We start from the raw sequence: 24,127 nt of genomic DNA on the forward strand, positions 1-24,127 counted from the left end.
GACAATTAATGTACTCGGGTTTATATAGGATTTGAAACTTTGCATGGTGGAAATACGATACGGAAAGGTCAGCGGTAACACCATGTAATGACTATCTCTAATGAGTTGGGAATGGTTCTGAAAAGAACCGTTGGTTTCAACTCCAAATTTCGATACTAGGGTTTTGTTGAGTGAATACCTGATGTGAGCCAGACTCGATCAAGTTTTATTCCAATGTTTTTATGGTGTTACTAGGGGACAATCCTCATTTCGAGTACAAATCCATCAACTACATGTACTACTCACCCTGTTTGCAGTCAGGGCCTGTCCAATCCGGTGGGCAGTTACAACGATAGTTATCATCGGGTGTCTCAATACATGTTCCCTGGTTGGAGCACGGCATAGACTGACATGCCAACGCTGTAATACAACAAAAGTTACACAATGTTTGGTGTCTGATCACAAGTATTGAATTTGCATCCACCAGCTTTGTAACAGATGGAAATTTGCATCAGGGATAAAGAATACTAATTTCATGTTTTCCAATATAAACCTTGTATGTGAGCACTGTATACTCAGTATCATCCCGAGCTCTGTGAAAACAATCACAGGCATATTCCTGGGTGGGATTCAAACCCTCGACCCTTGCAATTCTAGAGCAGATGTTCTACCAACTAGACCACCGAAATTACCTGGTTGCTAGAGGCAGTTCGATGGAGAGGACAGAAGCTCTTTCTAAAACATGATACTAAATCTTAGTTTTTAGAGAAAGCTTTGAACCTGTCAGAAATCTGCGTTCCTGTTCCCACACTTCAATTTTTTACATTCAGAGAACTAAATACAGTTGCGGGATCAAGCCTTTTCTATTGCAGCACCAAGGATGTGGAATCATCTTCCTCAGAACATCAGGCAATCTACTTCATTAGCAAATTTCAAAACTTTCCTTGAGTCTCATCTTTTTTCAAAAGCCTACTGTAGGGCGCTTTGAGCAACGACTGTTGGATTAGTGCCATCTAAATCAACGATTGATTGATTGATTGATTGATTATATTTTTCTTTAAATAAATTTTCTTGGCAAATGTGCGGAAATGGCGATTTGAAGTCTATGTAGCTTACCTCCACGGCACTGTGGTCCCATACCAACTGGACAGTCACAACTGAAGGCATTGAAGAGATCCTGACACTGGTAGCCATTCACACAAGGGCAGCTTGCACACTCATTTAACTCTGAAGAGTGAAATAAAAAACAAATAATAATTTGAAAAGATGTGAAAATTGCAGCACGATAAAGAAAATTTTTTAGTTTTACCCTTTCACCTTTGTAAGTAAGGACTGTATACTCAGCGTTTCTAAAGTTTTCTCTATGAAAACGCAGCTGAAATATTATAAGATTCGAACTGCCTCCAGCTACAGGCAATTTTTAGAGGTCTAGTTGGTAAGACATCTGCTGTAGATTGGCAAACGTCGTGGGTTTAAACCTCACCTGAGTTATAAAAGCCTGTAATTTTCTTTTTAAGAACAGGGGAAAGTACCAAGTATACAGTGCAGTGCTACTTAACATGTGTAGGGGTAAGACCAAATAATAAACTACACAATTTTAAGTCAAATGTGAAAGTATCTCAAACTTTGTTGAGGGTAAGATGTTGGTGTAAAGTATTTTACCATATCAAAGTATATTACCCAATGGTTTGCTTACCAGAACAGATTGAGCTGCTTTAGCAAACACACAAAAAAGCAACCACAACAAAATCATGCTTACCATAGAATAAGAATACCAAACAAGACATTTTTCAATCAGGTCAGTTTGGTAGTAACATTCAATTTGGATCGATGAATATCATCCAATGGAATGTTCCAATACCAATGGGTATATTGCCCCACCACACCTTGTAAACCATTAAATGAGTGCTATTTAAAATGGAGTTGGTCTAGCTGATAATGCAAACATATCTGCAGGTAAGGTTAGGTTCATTTTATTTGCAACCACATACGGTTGGATTCATTATATAAAAAAATACTAAAACTTACAAAATACATCACAAAAACTTTAAAATCATTAAACTATGTATTTACAGGATAAAGGTAAACTATGTAGTTACAGGATAAAGGTATTTAACAACCGTATAAAGCGCATAATAAATGTTGTGTACATGTAGTATTACTATATTCCCTGAAATATCAATTTTACGGCTGCAATGTTGCAATTCACTAGAAGGTTCTCGCGGATCACTGGATTGCGAGCAAGCAATCAAATTCAGTTGAACTATTGAACATCTTTCGCGCCTAGACTTTGACTTTTGAGACTCTCACATTAACAGCCTCATGAAATCGGGCCCTGGTCTAGTGACCTACCTTGTTCACAGTTTGCTCCCAAATATCCAGACATACAGAGACACTTGTACTGGTCATTGGTGAAGACACACGTTCCTCCATTCTGGCATGGGTTGGGATTGCATAAATCCCTTGATGTATCTGTAATAAAAAGGATGATATAAATGAAGGTCCGGAAATGAACATGTATCAGGTTTTACAAATTAAATGGGATTTGAGGCATTGTATGGTGAGGTATCAATATACATTAAGTCCCCTCTATCCCTTAAAGCTAAAGTACATGTAGTAGTTTCTACCAATCTTCTACCTTCCACCCAGGTAGTAGCTAATAACCAGGACAGTTCTTTTCAGAACTGAGAAGTCTCTTGATTTCCAAAAATCTACTCTGCGGTAGTAGAATATAAAGCAAGACAAGCTCTCAAAAGAACATAATCTACAAATATTTGGAATTAAAGGCAAAAAAACAAAACATGATGAACGTCCAGGCTTTTTCTTCAGAAATGGCCCAACGACACATTTTTAAAGAAAACCGGCTTGGCTATTTTTAATGTTTTTAATTTTAATTCTTTGCCAGAGACTGCTAAAATGTATTCTTTGCTTTCGTAAAAAAAAGAAAAAAGGAGGCGGCCTCTAAAAAAGAAGTGGCCTAAAAGTGCCAATGGGATTTGGTAGGAACAGTGTTTATGTACAGTAAGCAGTCAGGAGGAGGTTTTAAGGTATCTTACCAATCTGGCAAACAAGGCCCTCAAAGTCCGGCATGCAATGACAGACAAAGTGAGCCAGGTTGTTGATGCAGGTTCCACCATTACGACATGGGTCACTCAGACACTCATCAAAGTCCACATTACAGTGTAGTCCCTCCCATCCGATGTCGCAGTTACAAGCGTACAGACCTTGAACCTCCCTGCATGTCGCTCCGTTGGCGCAAGGGTTACTGCTGCAGGCGTTGCGGTCAACCAAGTCTGTGTTTGGACAAAGGCAAAATAAAGTCAATACAATGTACTGACTTGCTGAAATTTGTGCGTGGTTTTTCACTATTTACTCCTGACTCATGAATTAAAATTAGAATTAGAATTATTTACGTTAAAAAGTTACAAATGTAGTGCACCTCCAGCTCTCTGGATTTTACAATCACAAAATTACGTTTAAAAACACTTATCAAAGAAAATAAAAAATACATTAATATATACATGACTCACTTTTATGTAATTGGTTATTCACACATAACATGAACACTGCCTGTGATTATTTTGCCAGCTCTACAACTCCGGAATATTACCTCTTTACAATCAAACAGACATTAAGTTGCATTCCTAAGAATTGTTTAGACTTACTTTCTGTACTGCATCGAGAATCTTCCAGTCCTGCTATGCAGTTGCAGACGTAACCTTCTGGTGTATCCAAACAGGTGGATTCTTGTGGGCATGGTGATGATGAACAATCATTCTTAGCTAAGTGCACAAAACAACATCAGTAATATAAATTAATTATATTTACAAATGTTTTGACAACAGTATTATATAAAGCAATAATTTACAAATTTGTATAGACTATGTGGCCTGTGATGAAACAAAACAATGGATTGTATTGTACTTTGTGTTATTGTCAGTCATTAGGGTGAAACTGTTTTTTATGCTTATAAGCGCAGCGAAGGAGCATGAAATTACAAATTTGTATAGACTATGTGGCCTGTCACATCACATGCTTGTAAAAGAGCCACAGAATTGTACAGAGCTCAGTGGAGATTTTATAAAGATTGCCCCAAAGAGCGTTAATCCGGAGGTCGTTGCTTTGAATCCGGAAGTGGTTGGTTCGAATCCCACTCTACTCAATTTTTTGTTCAATCCCAAAATCATTTCAAAAATAACCCAGTCAGTTTCCCTTGTGGTTTATATTTATATCTGAAACAAAAAGTAGCATCCCCTTAAGGTGATCCCCTGGCTGCCGCTTCCCAGGTTGTATCGTAATTTGGGTGTGATCCCTGGCTACACAGTAGTTAATGGTTGTACAGCTTCTGACTGGCACCCCCGAACAAAGATATTGAGAAAATAGGGACTGCACATAAAGGGCTAGATAGCTCAGTTGGTAGAGCGCTGGCAGGTTAATCTGGAGAACGTTGGTTCGAATCCCACTCTAGTCAATTCTTTTTAACCCCCAAAATCAAGAAAATATTTTCTAAGGAGAATGCCCAGTATGTGGCAGAGGTTAGTTCTTGTTGCAAAGACAACAACAAAAACAGCCAGGAGAAGTCCAACATCAACTTACCAAGTGCAGTTTGACAGTTAGTGCCTTTATAATAACGATGGCACATACAGACGTACTGGCCTATGCTGTTGACACACGTTCCTCCATTCAGACACGGATCACTTGTACATTCATTGAAGAGATCTGGAATATTAAATAGAGTTTTTAGAATCAATAAATCTAAGGTTTAAGATTAAAACTCTGACGAATTTGGTAATATCCTTTCAAATCATGGTATTCCGTGTGTGACCATGGCTGTAAGATTTTCATGATACAAGTGCGGATGCCATGTTTTCTTCAGGGTATCTGCATACTCAAAGTCAAATTTAAGACTTTTAAAGACCCTTTTAGAACCACCCTTAACAAATTGAAGACCAAAAGTAAGTAAAAAACCAGCTGCACCAGCTCACATTTTTGGATACTTTTTTTTGCACACAGTGTATTCTGGCTCTTTACGAGCTGAGAAGAAAATTCTTTACACACTTTTTCCTCTTTTCTTAAAGACCTCAATTAACTGATTTTAATGCTTCTGAAGGCCTCACATTTGGACAGATCTATTTAAGACTTTTAAAAACTTTTTAAGGATCCGAAGAAACCCTGTTTGTAATGCCTACCTGCATTGTCCTCCTCTGTCAACCTAATAGTGAACCCCTGCTCCGTCTTAGTGGCATCCGAGCTAAACTTGGCCCACACCACGTTGTTCGTCGTCAAGAAAGCCGGCGGGAGGTCCCTCCCCGCGTAATGGACGACCCTTGACCCGAGATCTGCGGGGTCTTCACCGTTACCGATACTAACGTAGTCGTACTGCATCTCTGTCTGGAAGCTGTTGAACTGAACGAGGATGTGCTTTCCGGGACTAGCAAAGATGAACCACTGACACTCCTCATTGCTCAGGTAGTTGTCTGGGTAGTTGGGCGACGCTATATCGATGAAGCCACTTTGTGGTATGGTGTAGTTTGCAATACACTGACCACCTTGAAGAAAAAAAAATCATCACTAGTTTGATAGACTTAAAGGATTTGGGTACTTTTTCAAAATGTCCACATATTTACATTAAACTTAATTTTGAAGATAATGATAGTGGAGAGCTTCCCTTCAAATATTACTAGCTAAGGTTGTGTACATGTAGTTTTTGAGAAATGAGTAAAACAAGTCACAAAATAATTTTGGTCTCATGAGACCAAAATTATATTAGCATGTAAAATCCCCTTAACCAGTTATGATAATACCAAACCATAGCATAACATATGATTAAACATGCTAAAACTGAGGCGAAAATTATTACTTTTACTAATTTCTCAAAAACTACAGCACCTCAGTAAGTAAAATTTCAAGGGAAGCTTTCTACTATCATAATCTTCAAGCTGTGTAAGTTTAATGTAAATCTGTGGACATCGTGTTTTTTGTTAGGAAAAAGTACATATACCCTTTAAGAAAGTTTACCTTTGGTTTTTTGAACCGCTTGCTTGTTTTCTTCCCTTATAAAATGTTGATGTACACAATAAAACTAACAACGGGAAAGTTGATTTCAAAAGGTGGTTGTGATTTTGAGAGGTCGCAGAAAATATGGAGTGAATACGCATGCAGGAAAAACAATCCCTCACTTAGATTCAAATTTTGGGCCGTAAAAACAGTACCACATCACTCCAAGGCGAAATGTTTCTGAAAATGCTTTGTACTATCATGCTGTAGCCTTCTTACCAATATTTGTTATTGCTATTAATTTCTTTTACCAAACATATATTAACCCTTTAAAAACATTATTAACAGTACACTCGCAAAATTTAAGGGACCAAAGTTTGTCCAGGAAAATGAGCCAACAAGTACAGCCAGGGACAAGGATTTATTTTTACCTGAATTGAGTGTTGGAGATACGTACTATGAGAGAAGTTCATAAAGTCAATAGCAGAACTTTTTTTAACAAGCTTCAAAGTTTATGATAACAAAGTAAACAAAACATATTTTAATAATGTTTTTAAACAAGTTTAATAAAAAAGAAGAAGATTGGAATAATTGACATACGATCACCGCAGTTCTCTCCACTCCAGCCTGGTTCACACTGACATGTATAGCTATCAATACCATCAATACAAATGCCACCATTGACGCATGGGTTGACTGTGCAGTCATCTACATCTAGAATCAAGAACAGAATACCAATATGCTAGAAGATATACAATCGTTGCAGTTCTATCCATCTAACATTTTCTGTTAGACTTATATATATAAACCCAGTCCACAATTCAGGGCCAGACATGACTCGCTACCATGGGTAGCGTGTCGTATCCATACCTCTCATCACTAAACCTTGGTAGGGATGGATTGACAAACAGAGCTGGCTCCCAAGGGTAACTACTCTGCGTGCGAGCTTGTTGAACATTTTTGAGCGCTTGTTTAGCTCTTGTAAGTTGTAGGACACTAAGCTTGCGAGTAGGTAAATGCAAGTATTTTGGCGCAATTCCATTTCAAATGAATCATGTTTTTAAATGGTCACACTAATCTACATACATTTAGACATAGAAATGAAGATGCAGAGAAAAAACAAATAAATAAATCTTCTGTCCTTCTTCGGGTTCCTATATGTCCCAAGATAGATCAAAAACTTTCTCAACAAAATTGGTGAAAAGGGCAAAGAAATTAAAAAAAAGGCTGCAAATTGATTACTTACTGTTCTGGCAGTGGATACCAATGAAGCCTCTGATGCATCTACACTGGTAACTGTTAATACCGTCAATACAGTCAGCGTTGTTCTGGCATGGATTACTTATACACTCGTCAATATCTACCATAGGGAAAACAAAGGTATCGGTTAAATTGTCTAACTTTTAGAGTTGTGAAAATTGCCAGGTGTCTATAGGGAAAAGATGGCAGAACAGTTCAAGCAAGAACGATACAAATTTTTTTCTTTTCAGAAGGATACATTAAACTTACTGTTTTCACAGCGTTCTCCGTTGTAACCATTTAAACATGTACAGGTGAAGTTCTGTATACCATCAATGCACAGACCACGATTCAAACACGGCCTGGAAGCGCAGTCATTAATATCTGCAAAGACAAAGAGGAATATAATATTTTCAACATCTCTTCTTTAGACAAACAATCCATGGTTATTCTTTAACAACTTCAGCTGTAGGGAGTCAATCAGCATTGTTTTAACCTGGCCCCCTGCCTTGTTCCAGAAGGATGATGACAGGTATTGGTTTTACAGACCCAAGTATAATTTCATTGGAAACAATGATTTCATTGGATAAATGATATTTCCATATCTGTGTTTTGATTGCTCCAAGGTGAAGTTTGCCAACTGCGCTTTCGGTCTGCATGCAGCGTGCATTTATGTTTGTGTGTACATGAACATGTAAAGATTTTTTATATGTATAAAAGTATGTAGGATTTGACTGTGAATCTCCATGTAAAATGAATGCAAGTTCACAGGTAGCTTTTAGAAGGGGATTGACATATAGGCTCAAATCAGGGCCCAATTTCATAGAGCTGCTTAAGCAAAAAATTTTGCTTAAGCAAAAAATTCATTGCTTAGTAAAATCAGATTACCGGCCAAGACTCCACTCAATTGTTATGCTAAGTAAACAACAGCTAAATACTAGTCATAAGCAATGTATATGGCATGAAATTTTGGCCAGTAACATGTGTAAAATAAGCGAGTTATTTTCGTGCTTAAGCACATTTTTTGCTTAAGCAGCTCTTTGAAATTGGCCCCTGGTCTCTGGCATAGATCACAAGCGTGATGTCAGATGTTAAGGCTACAATGTTTGTCGCTATATACTGGTTAGTGAAGGGAATTGTTTTGATATGGCACAATCAAACCGCAGCCACCAATTCACACAACTCATTGAAATCACTCCTTGCACAACATTCTTTTTGAAAGCAGGATGACGAGGAGGTCACCAAAGGTAAACTCACTAGTTTGACAGGTGAAGCCAGTGTATCCAGGTGGGCAGAAACAACGGAAGGAGTTTGTAAGATCCTCACAGGTTCCTCCGTTCATACATGCAGGAACACCAGTACCCTGGTCGGTACACTCGTCCACATCTAGGGGGCAGAAAATTACATAATAAAATCAGTGGCTTCTTATAAAATGTTTAAATTCGTCACTCAGTGATGCTCATACATTATCCCTGGTCGTTGGGCCATTTATTTCAATCCTTAAACCATCTCAGCTCCCTGGGGAGTATACAGCCTGTGCTGCCAACATCGTATCAAACTGTTGGCTAAATCAATCACAAGAACCATCACTGCCCTCACAAGTTCCTATTTTTTAACCCTGTATGGAGAAGAGCATTTACAGTTAAGTGTTGTGCTCGACGCAAGTTGTAAAGACTAGGATTCGAACCCACAACCTGATGACTTAGCCACCAGAATTTATTCCAAATTTTCCAAGAGCGAAATACTAACAACCTTTGTCAAAAAAATCAAAGTTTTACACTGCCTTCAAATATATAGCAAATACTTACTCATGTCACATAGTTTGCCAGTCCATCCTAGCTGGCATCTACAGAGGAATGTTGCTTCTTGATTGGTGCAGATACCACCATTCTGGCATGGGTCATCCGCACACTCATCAATATCTAAAGGAGGCGACATCAAGAATTACTGTTCAATGTTCAAATAAAACACAAACTGAAATATGCATTAATCCACCAGCCATTTTCAGTAAACTATTTTTAACCTACTTTACTGTTACCACTGGAACCCTCCTCCCGTCCTCAATTGAATTATTGTTTGCATCTAATCTTACTTTTGTTTTTAGCCTTAACATATAAAATTTAAAAAAACTGTTTTATATAGGTGTTATTTTGTTTATTCGTCTATTGTAAGGCTGATGATTTGTTTAGTTTTTAAAGAAGTTCTTTGACAAGCCCCATGTACTTTTCTTCTTCTTGGTGATGATATGTGGAAACATTGCTTTGATTTGAATTGTTTTATTGTATTTCAAGGTGAGGGCTACTTTCAAATGATTTGGGCTATCGACCCAATCAACTTTAATAAGCGTGCATCAAAGTAGTCGCCCTCAGTCCATCCCTCCAAGGGGTTAGTGACGAGAGGCTGCCCCAAGGTAGCGAGGCTGGTTAGGGACTTGTAAGGGGGAAGACATTTAATCTTGTATACATGTACCTATATTGCACAGGGTACCGGTCCAGCCTGGTCTGCATGTACAAATGAAACCATTAGTCTGGTCCTCGCAGTCACCGTTCACACAAGGGGAGTTGCTACACTCATCATTATCTGCAAATGGATAAAAAACACGGTCGTTATTTTACAGATTTATTTTATGAAAACACTGGGGCTCCTTTTTATAAAGCTGATATTAAAGGCACTGGACAAACCTGTGAAAATTTGAATTCAAGTGGTCATCGAATTTGCGAGAGAATAATTGAAGAAACAACGCTCTTGTCGCCCAAGTTGTGTGCTTTCAGTGGAAAGCTTCCATTAAAATATTACTTGCTGAGCTGCTGTAGTTTTTTAGAAATGAGTATACCAAAACACAAGCAAAATATTAGTCTCTAAAAAGATGAAAATTATTTAGCATGTACATGTGTAAAACGTATTTTCGTGTCATTGTTTTACTCAATTTTCAACAACTAGTCACCCCAGCTAGTAATATTTTAAGGTAAGCCTTCTACTACCATGAACTACAATAGCGTAAGTTTAATGTCAATCTGTGGCCAATGTGTTTTGTGTTACAAAAAGTACCCAAACCCTTTAAGTGTGGGCATCAGCTTGATGTTTTTTCCATTTTGTACTCACTTATTTGACAGAGGAGTCCCCTGAATCCGTCCAGACACTGACAGGAATAGCTAGCCACTCTGTCCAGGCAGGTACCTCCGTTGAGACAAGGTGCACTCAAACATTCATCCACATCTACAAATCGAATAATAAAATAATTAATTAATTTTAATTTCAATGTGCAATGATTTTTGTATGTAAAAATGTGGCTGAACTATTCCATCTATATTTTATTACTAATTTGCAGTATTTTAAATGTAAAATTGTGGCTCAATTAATAGTGCTATACTCAGCCTCCTATTTAATTTAATTTGGTATTTTTTTGTAAATGTAAATTGTTGTTTAATCAGCCTTTGAGCTGTGTAAACAATTTTTGTATAAACTATATTACCTATATATCTATCATAATAATAATAATCATCTAAAAATTTATATAGTTCTCTTACACAGAAAATGAAATGAATAGCCTAGTAAGCAAAATTAGTCTGGGAAAAGGCGATTTTAAGAAATGTTTTGAATTCAAATAGTGAAACAGCATGACATATTTGATACGGAAGATTGTTCCGAAGGTTGGAAAAAAAAAACCGTTGGAAGATGAAGAGTTTCTGGTTTGTGGTTTTGTGTAACTCCTTGTATCTGAGCTTGAACGGATTACACAACAATTGAACGTTTCAGAAATAATCATGAGGGTCAATAATAATAATAATTTTTTCTTCTAGTTCAGATCTTCTACAGTGCATTACACAAACGCATCAATGCCCTTTACATTAGTACCCTGTAAAGTACCCTGGCCATTGGCCAATAACATTCTTTAATCTTTCTCAGCTCCAAGGGGAGTAGGGAGACATAAGAATACATAAAAAGCTTTAAGAAAACTTTGGAAAAAAAAGAGGAAATTAAATTGCTCGCTCAATGTTAAAAAGCACCACAAATATCAAAAAGTAACAACAGGCAGATTTAAAAATAGCACAAGAAACAATGCACAAGGAATATACATCAGCCCCGAGCTACCATGGCGCTCAAGACTGGCTTCTTAATACACAATATCAACCTCTACCCTCGCAGGTACCCTTTTATACCCCTGGGTAAAGAGAAGCAAATATAGTAAAGTGTCTTGCTTCCACACTCTGATAACGTAACCACCACATTTTTAGTTGAATGCTCTTAACCGCTCGGCCATGACACCCAATAATGCCATGTTTAGAGTCAAATACACTTTACTACTAGGCCACGACATACCACAAAAAAATGCAAGCAGATTGGATGTTGGCTGGGAAACAATTTCTTACCTATTTCACATCGCAACCCACTCCAGCCGGGATCACACGCGCATTGATAGCTGTTGACTCTATCCAGGCATGTGCCGCCATTCCCGCATGGATTGCTCACGCACTCGTCAACCGCTGTTTGGAAAATAAACACGAGAAAAAAAGCAACAATGGTTTAAATCCAGATATCAAACTTAAGTATTTATCATAAAACACAGTGGAGAAAAACTACATGTAAAGATTGATGCAATATATACACTTGTCAACTGCAGAATTGAAAATTAGATCAGAAAACAAAAACAGCTGCTCACAGCCAGACATGAAGGACTAAGGACCTTTTACAAGCAAAGGTTTGAAAAAAGCCCTGCGTTGAATTTCATTCATTATTTGGTTTTGCCCTTACACTGGCGCTGTCCGGTACATTCCGGTTCAGTCTGGTCGAGTTAGGTTTGATTCGGCCCGGTTTGAGGGTGAATCTGGTTGTTAGGAAGATCGTTAGGAGATTGCCCGGTACCTAGAGGCAGTTTGAATCCCCATTGCAAATTTAACATCTGTTGAACTCTATTTTAGTATACTTACAAGCATCACAATTATTGCCAGTCCATCCAGCAGTACAGGCACATATGTAAGCTCTGAATTGGTTGACACAGGTTCCGCTATTCCGACAAGGTGAGCTTATGCACTCGTCAAAATCTAAAAGAAAGAAATAATTCAAAATGAGGCTTGGATCTGGATCGCAGGAATTAATCAGGGCGTTCAATCAAGACAAAAGACATGGGCCCAATTTTAGAAACCTGTTTAACAGAAAATACTGTTTTACAAATATATTTACCAAGAAAAAACTGGGTGGGACACCAGTTGCGACAATGTTAACTTTATGGATATGGCTGGTCAATTGGTTTGCTAAGCAATATTTTCCTGTGCTTAGCAAGTTTTTGTTCTTACATGGTTTATGAAATTGGACCAAGGGGTGAGAGTCATTGTTGACCAGAAAGTCTGAAACAAAGTAGAATCCAAATTTAAATAGTTTGTTCAAACCCAAACAAAATAAACAATATCCAACAAACAAATTCAACATACAAATGATGAGAGAAAGACATGTACCATTAAAGAAAAGGTAAACTACTGTAACTTACCCATTTCACAAAATTGACCAGTCCAACCAGGTGTACAGGTGCAACTAAACGAATTAAGAGAGTCGATACAAGTCGCACCATTGAAGCAAGGGTTGCTTGTGCATTCATTCAGATCTATAAACGAAATAAAAACAAATTCAATAAGTTAAGTAAAAAAATATTTCAGTTTTTGCCCCTGAATTTGAAGCAACACTGCTGTTACGCTTCCCATTGTTTTTTGCATAATGGATCATTCTTCCTGCGTGGAAATCGATATCTAAAAGACGCGAGCGCCTTTTGAAATGAAATTTTCACATGATAGTTTGATTGTATACATCTTCATTTACAGTACATGTATGTAGCATTAAAACAATCAAACAGTTCCAAAACTACAAAGTACATTTTTCCTTTCAGTAAACACAAAAACAGAATATGATAGTGAAGGGCGCTTTGAGACGCCCTTCGAGCGTAAAAAAAGCGATCTAAAAACTATTATTGTTATTATACTCACTGGTTTCACAATTAGTTCCAGTCCACTGCAGTTCACAATTACAGGTGTAGGAATTGATGCCGTCGTTGCATGTACCGCCATTTCGACATGGGAACGAAGCACACTCATTTACATCTAGAAGATTTAAGCAGGTTTACCTCAAATTAAATTCTCAAAGTTAGTATTTATTTATTCGTCTATTTAGTGCTGTTATCCTGTTTTGTTTTATATTGTTGGGCACAACCACCACAAGCCTCGACTTTTAGGATGATGCCTCCATGTGAATGTGTAAATAAATGTTCTTTTTATTGATTGTTGTAGCTCCTAGGGTCCCAACTTGTTGCTTCCATTTTTAGAATATCTTGCTTGTATTATTTCCGACCAATGTGACCTCACGGTGCAAGCAAACCAATTTGGTAAAGCTGTTAAGCAGCAAATCCTGCTTTACAAGCGTGCAAGGGTCCTTAGACTTTTATCATGGTGCCGACATATTGGTTTTTTCCATAATAAACTGGTCCCCTTTCATAAACTGAAAATACAAACTATCCATGTCATTGTGTATACAGGAAATCTGACCAAGATTGCTTGAGTCTGATAAAAGGTCTATAGACCTTTCGATAGTTGATAAATGAATCGCACTGGTTGGCAACTTGTGACCGCATACAGCATTGCACAGTGAGAAAGCTCGCCAGGGAAATCAAGGGTTTAAAGAAGTCCATGGGCCTCTCAAAACTAGTGTGAAAAGGGTTAACGTTCAATCACTTACTCGTTTGACAGTAAGTGTCAGTGAACCCAGGTCTACAGCTACAAGTTATGCTGTTAAGTCCATCAAAGCATGTCCCTCCGTTCTGGCAAAGGTTGGTGCTACAATCGTTGATATCTGAAATAACAAAAACAAGAATGACCCAGTTTTTAAAAGGGAAGGTATATATGTTTCGTTTTGACTCCTAATATTATTGGCTATAAAAACCGTTGGTAAAAATGAATGGCCCAGGTTTTAAAGGGAAGGTAATGACTCCTATTTTTATGGCAATAAAAAACCTTTGCAAAAAGCCTACAGCAGGGTTTATCACTTCGAAGTAATGTGGTTTTGTTAAAAAGCCTTTATGCCCAGAAATATGAATGTAACAGCATAATGCTTCTCAGATTGTGTATTCATATTAGGGATTATTATTCCTGAGTGGACATATTTGCTTAGAATTTTCAGGGATCTATAAAAAAAATGCGACCACCTTTTAAAAATGAAATTTTCAGATGTTAGTTTTATTGTGTACGCTACCACACTCTATTCATATTATTAACGACAGCCAGTAACTGTTTCTTATTAAGTAAGCTTTTCAATATGACCTCGTGTAAACACAGCTTTGAGTCTTATAGCAATTTTCCATTTTATAGACCTTATGCATTGATGTCATCAAGCCGCCTTGTTAGAGGTAAAACGGTGACGAAACGATCGAAACGCACAGATTTGTACGCGCGTCGCACAGGATTGAACAACCTCCTTTTGACCTCTGGGTGAGGGCGCCCTACTGAAATGACGTCATGTGCATAAGGTCTACAAACATTGAAGTGAATTGATTGGGAAATACTCACTTTCGTTGCAGTTTTTGCCTGTATATCCAAGAGGGCAGTCACAGGAGTAATCTGCTATGAGATCAATGCACGAACCGCCATTTCTACATGGACTTACTGCACATTCATCCGTTGCTGCAAGGTCAAAGATTCAAAATCGACCAATAAAATGACATTCATGTAAGCTAGCTGCTACATAAACTCACAAATCTACATGTATACAATGAAAACTCAAGCATGCAGGAAAAGGCAAAACAATCACGCTTGTGACTGGTTCAATTGTAATTGGTATTGTTGCCTAAACTTTCCAGGGCTCGATTTTACAAAGCACTACATGTACATGTACTTTCATCTTAAGATGACTTGTCAGTAATGCCATAGTTACTTGTATTGTGACATCATACTTTGCTAGGCAATTAAGATTGACTCATACCTTCTGCTGAACGGCTTTTAGAAATAGCCAAAATATGGGTAAAAAAAACTCTAACTGTATGCAATCTGGAATCATTTGAATCTCTAGTCATCACATTTTAACTTGAGCCTAATTTTTATCCTGAGCCCCACTTTGACTCCAACCCGGTACTATCCAGCTTCATAAAACTTTTAAGCAGACAATGTTGACAATTTAATTTATGAACTATAAGCAAAACATAGATGCCAATAGCAGTGCAGGTTAAAGGGAGGGTATTTTTGTTTTTATTCTATTACTCCAAAAATGTATTACCATTACAAACTTAGTAAGAAGTACTACAGCTGTTGATAATGCAAACAATTTTTAAAAAACAGTTCCCTTGTTTGTGAGAAAGGGGTTCAAACAATTTTATCAAAAAAATGTTTCATGCAGAAAATTTTCTCAGACTGTGTTTTCCAGTTATGGAATATTCTTCTCGTGGAAAAAACAGGCTTATATAACCTCTCTGGAAATTCAGTAATAATACCTCAAATTATATATAATATCTAAAAACATTATAAAAGACACTCTAAAAAACAAATTAGTCCGCCAGTTCAGAAAATTAAATCTTGTCCCTGCACAGAAAATCTTTTGGAAACCCTGCCACTAAGTGGTTAAACACTTCCAAACGATTTTATGCAAATTATCAAAATCACACTAGCTTACAGACTCAAGCGAATACACACATTCCAAAACACTGCATATCTCGTGTAGCCTTGCAATTCTCAGTAAAAAGCAAAACTGAAAAACAGCCTACACAGTGAGCAACAATTATAGTTCATCAAACAAGATTTGAAACAACATTTAAATACCCCCTAATTCCTCTGAAAATGAAGCATGAAAAATGGACAAAAAAAAAAATAATTATGTCCTGTGCAAGAAATTATCAGTCAATGTTTTAAAAAGCACTTTTAAATTATGCAATCCTTGTTTAATCCTTCTGAAGTTCAATAAATTTTGTGTTGTGTACTACACGTACATGTATAAAAGAACCCAGTGCACTTATCAAAAAAAAGGGATTCGCCCTGGTTTGATGGGCTGCATACAAAGTGCTATGTAGAATGAGTACAAGTAGGTCTCATAATATAATCGTAGTCCCACATACCTTGCAGGAAAATACTGATTATTAAAGCATCTTGAGCATCAGTGACGTAAAAGAGTGCGATATAAAGAAGCCACTGTTATTATAAGTAAAGTGTAAGTCTTCAAACAACTTGTTGGTGAAGTGTTGGTATCAATGTTACAACCCCTCTCCCAACTAGGTCTGTAGCCAGCCTCTGTCATTTTTACAGATATTTTCATGGTAAATGTGCCACCACAGTGTGTCTGACTTGGTTCCACCAACATGAAAATCAGAGTTTTTTAGCGTGAACCAGACTTTCTGCTTCTTCTCACCACTACACTCTTGATTTGCTTAGATGTTGAACAGGGAGCCATTCAAAGAGCTTTATTCCACGAACTGCATCTTTTTGGAACTCCCTGCCCGGTGTATGTATACCTCCATCCTACAATCTAGACTGTTTTAAGAGGAATATCAACTCCTACCTTCAGCTCCCCAAGCTGATTTTTTTTTAAGTTGAGTTCTTTAAATAGTTTTTCTTTTAGTAGCCCCATATCAAGAGTGGCTTTCAGCCTTGTTTTGGGCGAAATTGCATCAGCAAAGCATTATTACAAAATTAAAAAACTCACCGATTCCACAGTTGTCTCCAATCCACCCCGCAAGGCAGGAGCAGCGGTAGTACGTGTTATAGTTATTACATGTACCCTGATTGAGACAGGGGTTGACAGGCTGGCACGCATTCAGCTCGGTGTCACAGTTGATACCGGTAAACTGCTGCGGGCATGTGCAGCGGTACCGGTTGACAAGGTCCGTGCAGGTGCCCCCGTTGACGCATGGACTGCTTGCGCATTCATCAACGTCTGAGAGAAATAAAGACATTGTCATGTCAGTGTGAAAAACATTGTATCTCGATTTTGCAAATGAGACAAAAGTCCCCACAACTATTATCTTTGTTCAACTGGGTTCCCCACAATGTGATTCTTTACAAAAGGGAATACTACATGTAGGGAAACATGAGAAAGTTCCCACAATTAAGCTACTTGTTTTGAGTACATCCAAGAAAAGAAATATAAAAACTACAGGTTTGGACACGATATAGACTATTTCTTTCTCCCCTTGGTTTTTTTTATACGTCCATCAAAATAGTTTAAGTCCTCAGAGGGATTTTCAAAAATTCCTTAAATTAGGATAAAATCCTGAGGAATCACATGCTTGGTTTATGGTCCCCAGTCTGTATGTGTTTCTCTCCTACATGTAGCTTGGGGATTTCTTTACATCCATCAAAATAATTTAGGGGTCAAAGAGAGATTATCAAAAATCCTGAAATCAGGATAAAATCCTGAGGAATCTCGTGCTTAGTTACTTTACCCTGTCTTATTAAATCCACAAGCATAAAGACAGGTATTGGTTTTATCTGTATACACATGTATGCTTGATTTGACTGCGAATATCCAGGAATTTAATCGCCATATGAAATGAATGCATGGTCAAAGGTGATTATGGACAAAGGCTCATGGCAGAATCCATGAAGCTTTTAATTGTGATATAAACCAATCAATAATGAGCCTAAATTGTAACTAGGTTACTTACTGATTTCACAGTTGTTGCCTGTCCAGCCAGATACACAGGTACAGGAATAGGTCCCAACCAGATTATTACACGTTCCGCTGTTCTGACATGGCGTCCCCGTGCACTCATCAAAATCTGACAACAGAAAGTAAAAAATAAATGACATTAACATCTTATATCTCATGAATCACTTGTCTTACCCAATAATATCGGGCAAACAATGATATTTTAAATTATCTCACAAGAGGAGTGGAATGGGAAAAATCTAGCGCTTCTGCATCCCATATCAAAATTTGGCACAGATTTGTACGAATCTGTGTTGTTGCTGTTAGCAAGTTCTGCAATGTCTTTGCTAAATAAATGTTCCTTTGCTAAAAACAAGTCTCACCGATAAGTAAAAGATGCGTTTTTGATCATGATCTTCAACAATCCAGATGAACTTATTCAATGAAGTCTCATTGATATTGGGCTCAGGTTGTCACTTATGCTTTTTGTTTTCGACACTCTTGTTTGTTAACAACTTAGGGATCAGGTTGGCTCAAGGGACCGGAGCCTTGCATGATGGGACTTAGGTTTTCAGTCCCTATTTGGGTTTTTTTCTCCCACACCTAAAACTAAATATTTCTTCTTGTTTCCTATCCATCCTGTAATTGGCACTTATTGTGCTGTTGGGTGGGTAACAAAATAAAGAAATACAAAAATAAAAAACTAATCGAACTTACCAAGTTCACAGTTAGCTCCCATAAACCCAGGTGGGCAGCTGCAGGTGTAGTAGCTGATGCGGTTGACGCACGTTCCTCCGTTTACACATGGTGCATTATCACACTGGTTATCCTCTGTCACACAATCAAACAAATTTATTATTTTTAACCCCTTGATATCAAAAGCAGTGATCGGCAACAGGTACATCTCTCTGCAAACACAATCATGGACAAAAAGCCGCTGGGCTTGGCCTTGCAGTACATGTGCAACAGGGTGGTCTTGCAGCAGCAGTGCTTGACGAAAACCCATTTGGAGACCGTCGCAGGGGTGGAAGACCCAAACTCAGCTGAATCGACGGACTCACCAGGTCGAGTGGCCTCAGCGTGGCTGAACTAACTGCGCCGCCCTACAGCGAGGCAAAATCACCCCTGCACCAGCCACATAACCAAGGAGAAATGGATGGTTGTTGTGTCAATGGGCAGTAAAGCCTACACCATTTTTTGTTTTCCCGTTTTGTTTTCCCAATTTCCATTCAACCAAAAACGACCAGAGCAAAGGCCAGATACTGAATTCAAAGCTATTCTACAAGCCAATTTGACAAACACAAGGCCAAGTTACCAAGTTTCAAATACTACTCATAACGTACCTTCCCCATTTAGTTGCAATTCAGGATTTTTTTTTAGTTGACTTACCGAGCTCACACATGTTTCCTGTATATCCAGGAGGACAGAAACAACTGAAGGCGTTCAGGAGATTATTACAGTTGCCGTTGTTGAGGCAAGGGTTGCTCTGGCACTCATTTATATCTGCAGTTAAAACAAGTGTTTATAAAAAGATACATCAGTTTAGAATTTAATCAAAGTATTTGCCCTCATTGTATGGAACACATGGAAATGCATTTGTTAAAAACCATGTATGGTGCTGGTTTTAATAGTAATGCAGATTTTAGTATGTGATTGAAACAAATACATTCTTTCATGACCTCTCAGAAATGGCCAAGTAAATTTGTATGTCAGCAAAATTAGAAGAATTAGAAGAATTCCATGTTCAAAATAATCAGTTTGTGCTTTAACTTTGAAACTTTTACAAACTCCACTTTTACCTTTTTTGTATATTTTAAATATTTTTGTAACCCTTCCCAAGCTTATTATGCCATTTGGGAGTTAGATTTTAATAATGTCTGGTACAATGACTCGCTTAGATTAGAGTTGGTGAACACCCATACACAATTCTTAATGGATGTGTATGGCCAATGGTATAACAGGGTTTGCTCATCCTGGAGGTTGCTATACAAAAGCTTGCCCCTAATCACGTGGCATGGCAACTGTATCCATAGTCTGAGGAATTCAAATGTAAAAGGTGCATTGTAACTAAGCAAGTCAATGTACCAGACATTATTTCAATTTTAACTTATTGGTTGTTGAATAAAACAAATCAATCAATCAATCAATCAATCAATTAAAATGTGGTAAACTAACAGAGTTCTTCATCACACCATGTCTCAAAACATTGTTTTTGTTGACAGGTATGCAGAGCTATTTTTTAATTACACCATTCATTAACCCTTTATAGAGACAATAGCAGCTACAATCGGTTTGTACCAAAATGCCCAGAACCGCCGCAAAACTTAACAAAAAGATTATTTTTCACAGCCAGAGAGTCGGAATTACACCAAAAGGCAGAATAATAATAATAATAACAATAATAATAATAGTAATAAAAGAGTATTTATAACGCTCAATATGAACAAGCATTCCTCAAAGCACGTAACAGCAAAATGAAAAGCATTCCCAGATAAAAAAGGCAGTGGACACTACTGGTAATTCCTAAAACTAGTTATTAGCATAAAACCTGACATGGTAACGAGTAATGGAAAGAGGTTGATAGTACAGAGCATTGTGAGAAGCGGCTCCCTCTGAAGTGATGTAGTTTTCGAGAAAGAAGTAATGTTACACAAATTTGATTTTGAGACCTCAGATTTAGAATTTGATGTCGAATCAAGTATCTGAAAGCACACAATTTCGTGTGACCAGCATGTTCTCCTATCATTATTATCTCGAAACTTTGACGACCAATTGAGCTCTTATTTTCACAGGTTTGCTATTATAAGCATATGTTGAGATGCACCAAGTGAGAAGACTGGTCTGCCCACAACAAACTTGTATAAAATAAGGCCAGACCAGCTGTTAACTAAATGAAACGATTACAGAAACTACACACAACCAAATGATCTGAAAAGTTACTCTTTATAAACAACATTATTGAAACTACCAGTATAAAAAGCCAAAAAGCAGGAATAATCTCTTCTCTAAATGCTGTGACAGAATTCTCTTACCTGTGTCACATGTTGAGCCGGTGTAGCCAGCAACGCAGATGCAGACAAATCTATTGAACTGGTCAACACACGTTCCTCCATTACTGCAGGGGTTGAGAGCTGTCAGCATGCACTCATTGGTATCTGCAATTCAGAAAGAATGGTTATTTAGCATGCCAATCTCACGCAGAGATAATGTAATCAAATTGAGAAGATATTGAAAGGTTTGCGGTAATACCATGTAATGTCTATCTCTTGAAATGAGTTGGGGTTGTTCTGAAAAAAAAAAAATAGTACCAACATCAACCGTGCAGCATCACAACCGTTGGTGCAACATCAACTTTGCACTTACTGTCAACTTACTGCTTCAGACACACAAACAACAATGGCTCAACATCAGCAGCAAAACAGAAACCAAAGCAAATTTGTGCAACATTTAGTTGCAACATACTACACCAACTTGAGTAAAATGTTAGTTTGGTCCACCTAGGTGACAATGTCTCGTTATCGACTGCAAATGTAACACCAACAACTCTGCCGCAGTTGGGCAGGCCCATTTACAGTTTGGCAGGCCCAATTTGCAAATGGGCGGCCCATTTGCAGTTGGGCAACCCATTCGAAGTTGGGCGGCCCATTTGAAGTTGGGTGGCCCATTTGAAGTTGGGCGGCCCATTTGCAAATGGGCAGCCTATTTGTAGTTGGGCAGATCAATTTGCAGTTTGGGCATACCAGTAGTTGGGCGGGCTCATTCCTAGTTGGTCGGGCCCACTAGCAATTGGTCAGGGCCAAACTATAACTGGGCTGATTCTACACGTTAGGCTGTACATGTATGTACACCATTAAAACTATTGCATGTATGGTATATTGTTTAGCACAGTTTTTAAGGACTAATTTAGAGCAAGTTTGAGTTAAAAATATTTTATACATTCATTATTGTATGGCTTCCTCTGTATCAAATTTCTCGTATCTACTGTCACAGTCTGATTGTCTTCAGTGTACATTTCTTTTTATTTTTGTCCCTCAGATTTTCTGAGTTTGAATAACAGAATTTTCATTTGTAAAAATCATGTAATTCAGCCTTTGGCTTCAGTGTAATAAAGCACGCTGGTTATAAACCAATGAGCTCTTCAAAGGTTGTTCAAACAAGAACAAGCTGCAAAATACAAACGCACCAAGTGAAATTGGAGAAAATGATTGACATACGTACCAACATTGCACTGAGTCCCCTCCCAGCCAGATGGGCAGATACAGCTGTAGCTATTCACAGCGTCCACACAGATGCCGCTGTTAAAACATGGACTGCTTGTACATTCATCTATGTCTACATTACAAGAAATTTAGGAATTGTTTTAATAAATATGTTAAATTTGCTTCGGGGATAAAGAATAATAAGTTTTTACCCAATATACATGTACACCGATGTGTGTTAGCAGTGTATACTCAGTACGTACTTACCCAAGTTCTGTAAAAAAAACTACAGGCATGTTACTCTAGTGGGATTTAAACCCAGGACCCTTTCAATTCTAGAGCAGTGTCATACCAACTAATTAATAACAAATTGTTAAAAACATTCCTCAAAGTAAGACTGCAGAAAAACGAGGCACATGTGAAATCAAAACGTTGTTCCAATAAAAAACAAGCTTTCAAGTTGTTGTGTTGTGGCAACTCGTTTGTAACTCGATTCTGCAACAAATTTGTATTGCTCATGAAAAAGCCCCGTACAAAAAACATTGTATCTCTGCGCTCCGTGACTCTGTGCATACATCCAAGTTATTTTTTTTCAAAAGCGAGAGAAAACCATTGACTTTCTAAACTAATAATAATAATAATAATAACCGTATTTATAACGCCCCTTTTGCCAAAGGATACTGCAAGGAGTGGGGCGAATTTTGAGATATAAGACCTGATCCTTAAGCGCAATGTAATGGTTTACAAGGTGCTATGGCGCAATATGCTTCCAATCCAGCCAGGAACACAGGTCGAACCCCTTCTCTTTTCGATAAGTGCACTGTTTTTATTTTTACATGCGTTTACACAACACATGGGACCAACGGCTTTACGTCCCATCCGAAGGACGAAGCAATGGTTATGTGTCTTGCTTAAGGACGGCTGGGGATTCGAACCCACACTCTGCTGATCAGAAACACCAGAGTTTGAATTCGGTGCTCTTAACCGCTCGGCCACGACACTCCCATAAACTCATATTTAACATAAATGCCACTTTATGTATCTCAGCGCTCATTGACTTTGTGCATACATCCATATTATTTTAAGTGAGATAAAACTAAAATTTTTACATAAATGCCATTTTAGGGGATCTAAAATTTCTTTAAATCTTACTGGTTTCACAGAACATTCCAGTCCAGCCGCTTGCACATTCACAAGTGAAGGAGTTGATTTCATCCACGCAGTTGCCGTTATTTCTGCAAGGTTGACTGTCACACTCTCTGCTATCTGAAATTTAACAAATAATATGATTCGTAACTGAACACATTTGGTAATTAAAGTAAAAATATATGTAGAAAAACATACTTGGTAACTAGCAATGAATAGATAAAACATTGTGAGAATGGCTCCCTACGAAGTAACATACATGTACATAGTTTTGAGAGAGAACTTATTTCTCACTAAATTATTTTAATCTGAGAAACACTTCAGTACTGACGCTATTCTCAGGTGTCTGAAAGCACACACATGTGTTTTTTCTTCTAACAGACTTTTATCAAGCTTTATCATCAACAAATTTTCTGATTTTCCCAAAGGCCAACATTTGGAAAATAGCCATAAAGCCTGTTTAGTACTCCAGGGGTCGATTTCACAAAGAGTTTAGTTCAGGACAAGTCCGAGGAGATATGAAAAACTTCAGGCTTTAGTCCTAAGTTAGGCCGAGTAATTCGTCCTAACTCGAGATAAGACTAGTCTTAACTCTATGTGAAATCCACCCCTAGTTGTATAAATTCCTGGAGGCAGATAACTTACTTATCTCACAGCTGACACCAATGTAGCCGGCATCACAGTTACAGGTATAAGAGAGGTGTCCATCGATGCATGTACCTCCATTTTTACACGGGCCTGACAGACATTCATCGATAGCTGTAAAATAAAAATAAAAAGCAAAAAGGGAAAACAAAACAAGAGTGTAATTATACGAAAATTGAAAGAAAAAAATGGCCTTGTCTTGGTGTGGATATAAAAGCCCAGGAATACCCAGTGTGCATTGAGTTTATTTATTAATTAATTTAATAACAAATCCAATGGCTCATCCCAATAATTAAGATGTTAAACAGATT

General features: G+C 37.8%; 1 protein-coding gene across 1 annotated transcript in view; it reads right to left on the reverse strand.

Annotated features, from left to right (window-relative positions):
* Positions 1 to 24,127, reverse strand: part of LOC139944303 (uncharacterized) — a 61,039-nt gene that overhangs the window by 6,892 nt on the left and 30,020 nt on the right. The window contains exons 16-43 of the mRNA XM_071941295.1: positions 23,817 to 23,930; positions 23,178 to 23,291; positions 22,045 to 22,158; positions 20,859 to 20,981; positions 19,216 to 19,329; positions 18,544 to 18,657; positions 17,843 to 17,956; positions 16,882 to 17,112; positions 14,763 to 14,876; positions 13,936 to 14,049; positions 13,191 to 13,304; positions 12,701 to 12,814; positions 12,144 to 12,257; positions 11,586 to 11,699; positions 10,318 to 10,431; positions 9,685 to 9,795; positions 9,024 to 9,137; positions 8,473 to 8,601; positions 7,486 to 7,599; positions 7,223 to 7,336; positions 6,577 to 6,690; positions 5,169 to 5,528; positions 4,576 to 4,698; positions 3,645 to 3,761; positions 3,036 to 3,272; positions 2,332 to 2,451; positions 1,096 to 1,206; positions 286 to 399 (exon numbers count right to left, since the gene is read on the reverse strand). Of these exons, the coding sequence (XP_071797396.1) occupies positions 286 to 399; positions 1,096 to 1,206; positions 2,332 to 2,451; positions 3,036 to 3,272; positions 3,645 to 3,761; positions 4,576 to 4,698; positions 5,169 to 5,528; positions 6,577 to 6,690; positions 7,223 to 7,336; positions 7,486 to 7,599; positions 8,473 to 8,601; positions 9,024 to 9,137; positions 9,685 to 9,795; positions 10,318 to 10,431; positions 11,586 to 11,699; positions 12,144 to 12,257; positions 12,701 to 12,814; positions 13,191 to 13,304; positions 13,936 to 14,049; positions 14,763 to 14,876; positions 16,882 to 17,112; positions 17,843 to 17,956; positions 18,544 to 18,657; positions 19,216 to 19,329; positions 20,859 to 20,981; positions 22,045 to 22,158; positions 23,178 to 23,291; positions 23,817 to 23,930 (3,714 nt within the window). The remainder of the gene's footprint in view (positions 1 to 285; positions 400 to 1,095; positions 1,207 to 2,331; positions 2,452 to 3,035; positions 3,273 to 3,644; positions 3,762 to 4,575; positions 4,699 to 5,168; positions 5,529 to 6,576; positions 6,691 to 7,222; positions 7,337 to 7,485; positions 7,600 to 8,472; positions 8,602 to 9,023; positions 9,138 to 9,684; positions 9,796 to 10,317; positions 10,432 to 11,585; positions 11,700 to 12,143; positions 12,258 to 12,700; positions 12,815 to 13,190; positions 13,305 to 13,935; positions 14,050 to 14,762; positions 14,877 to 16,881; positions 17,113 to 17,842; positions 17,957 to 18,543; positions 18,658 to 19,215; positions 19,330 to 20,858; positions 20,982 to 22,044; positions 22,159 to 23,177; positions 23,292 to 23,816; positions 23,931 to 24,127) is intronic.

The sequence above is a fragment of the Asterias amurensis genome, chromosome 11 (genome assembly GCF_032118995.1).
Source record: "Asterias amurensis chromosome 11, ASM3211899v1".
Classification (NCBI taxonomy): Eukaryota; Metazoa; Echinodermata; class Asteroidea; order Forcipulatida; family Asteriidae; genus Asterias; species Asterias amurensis.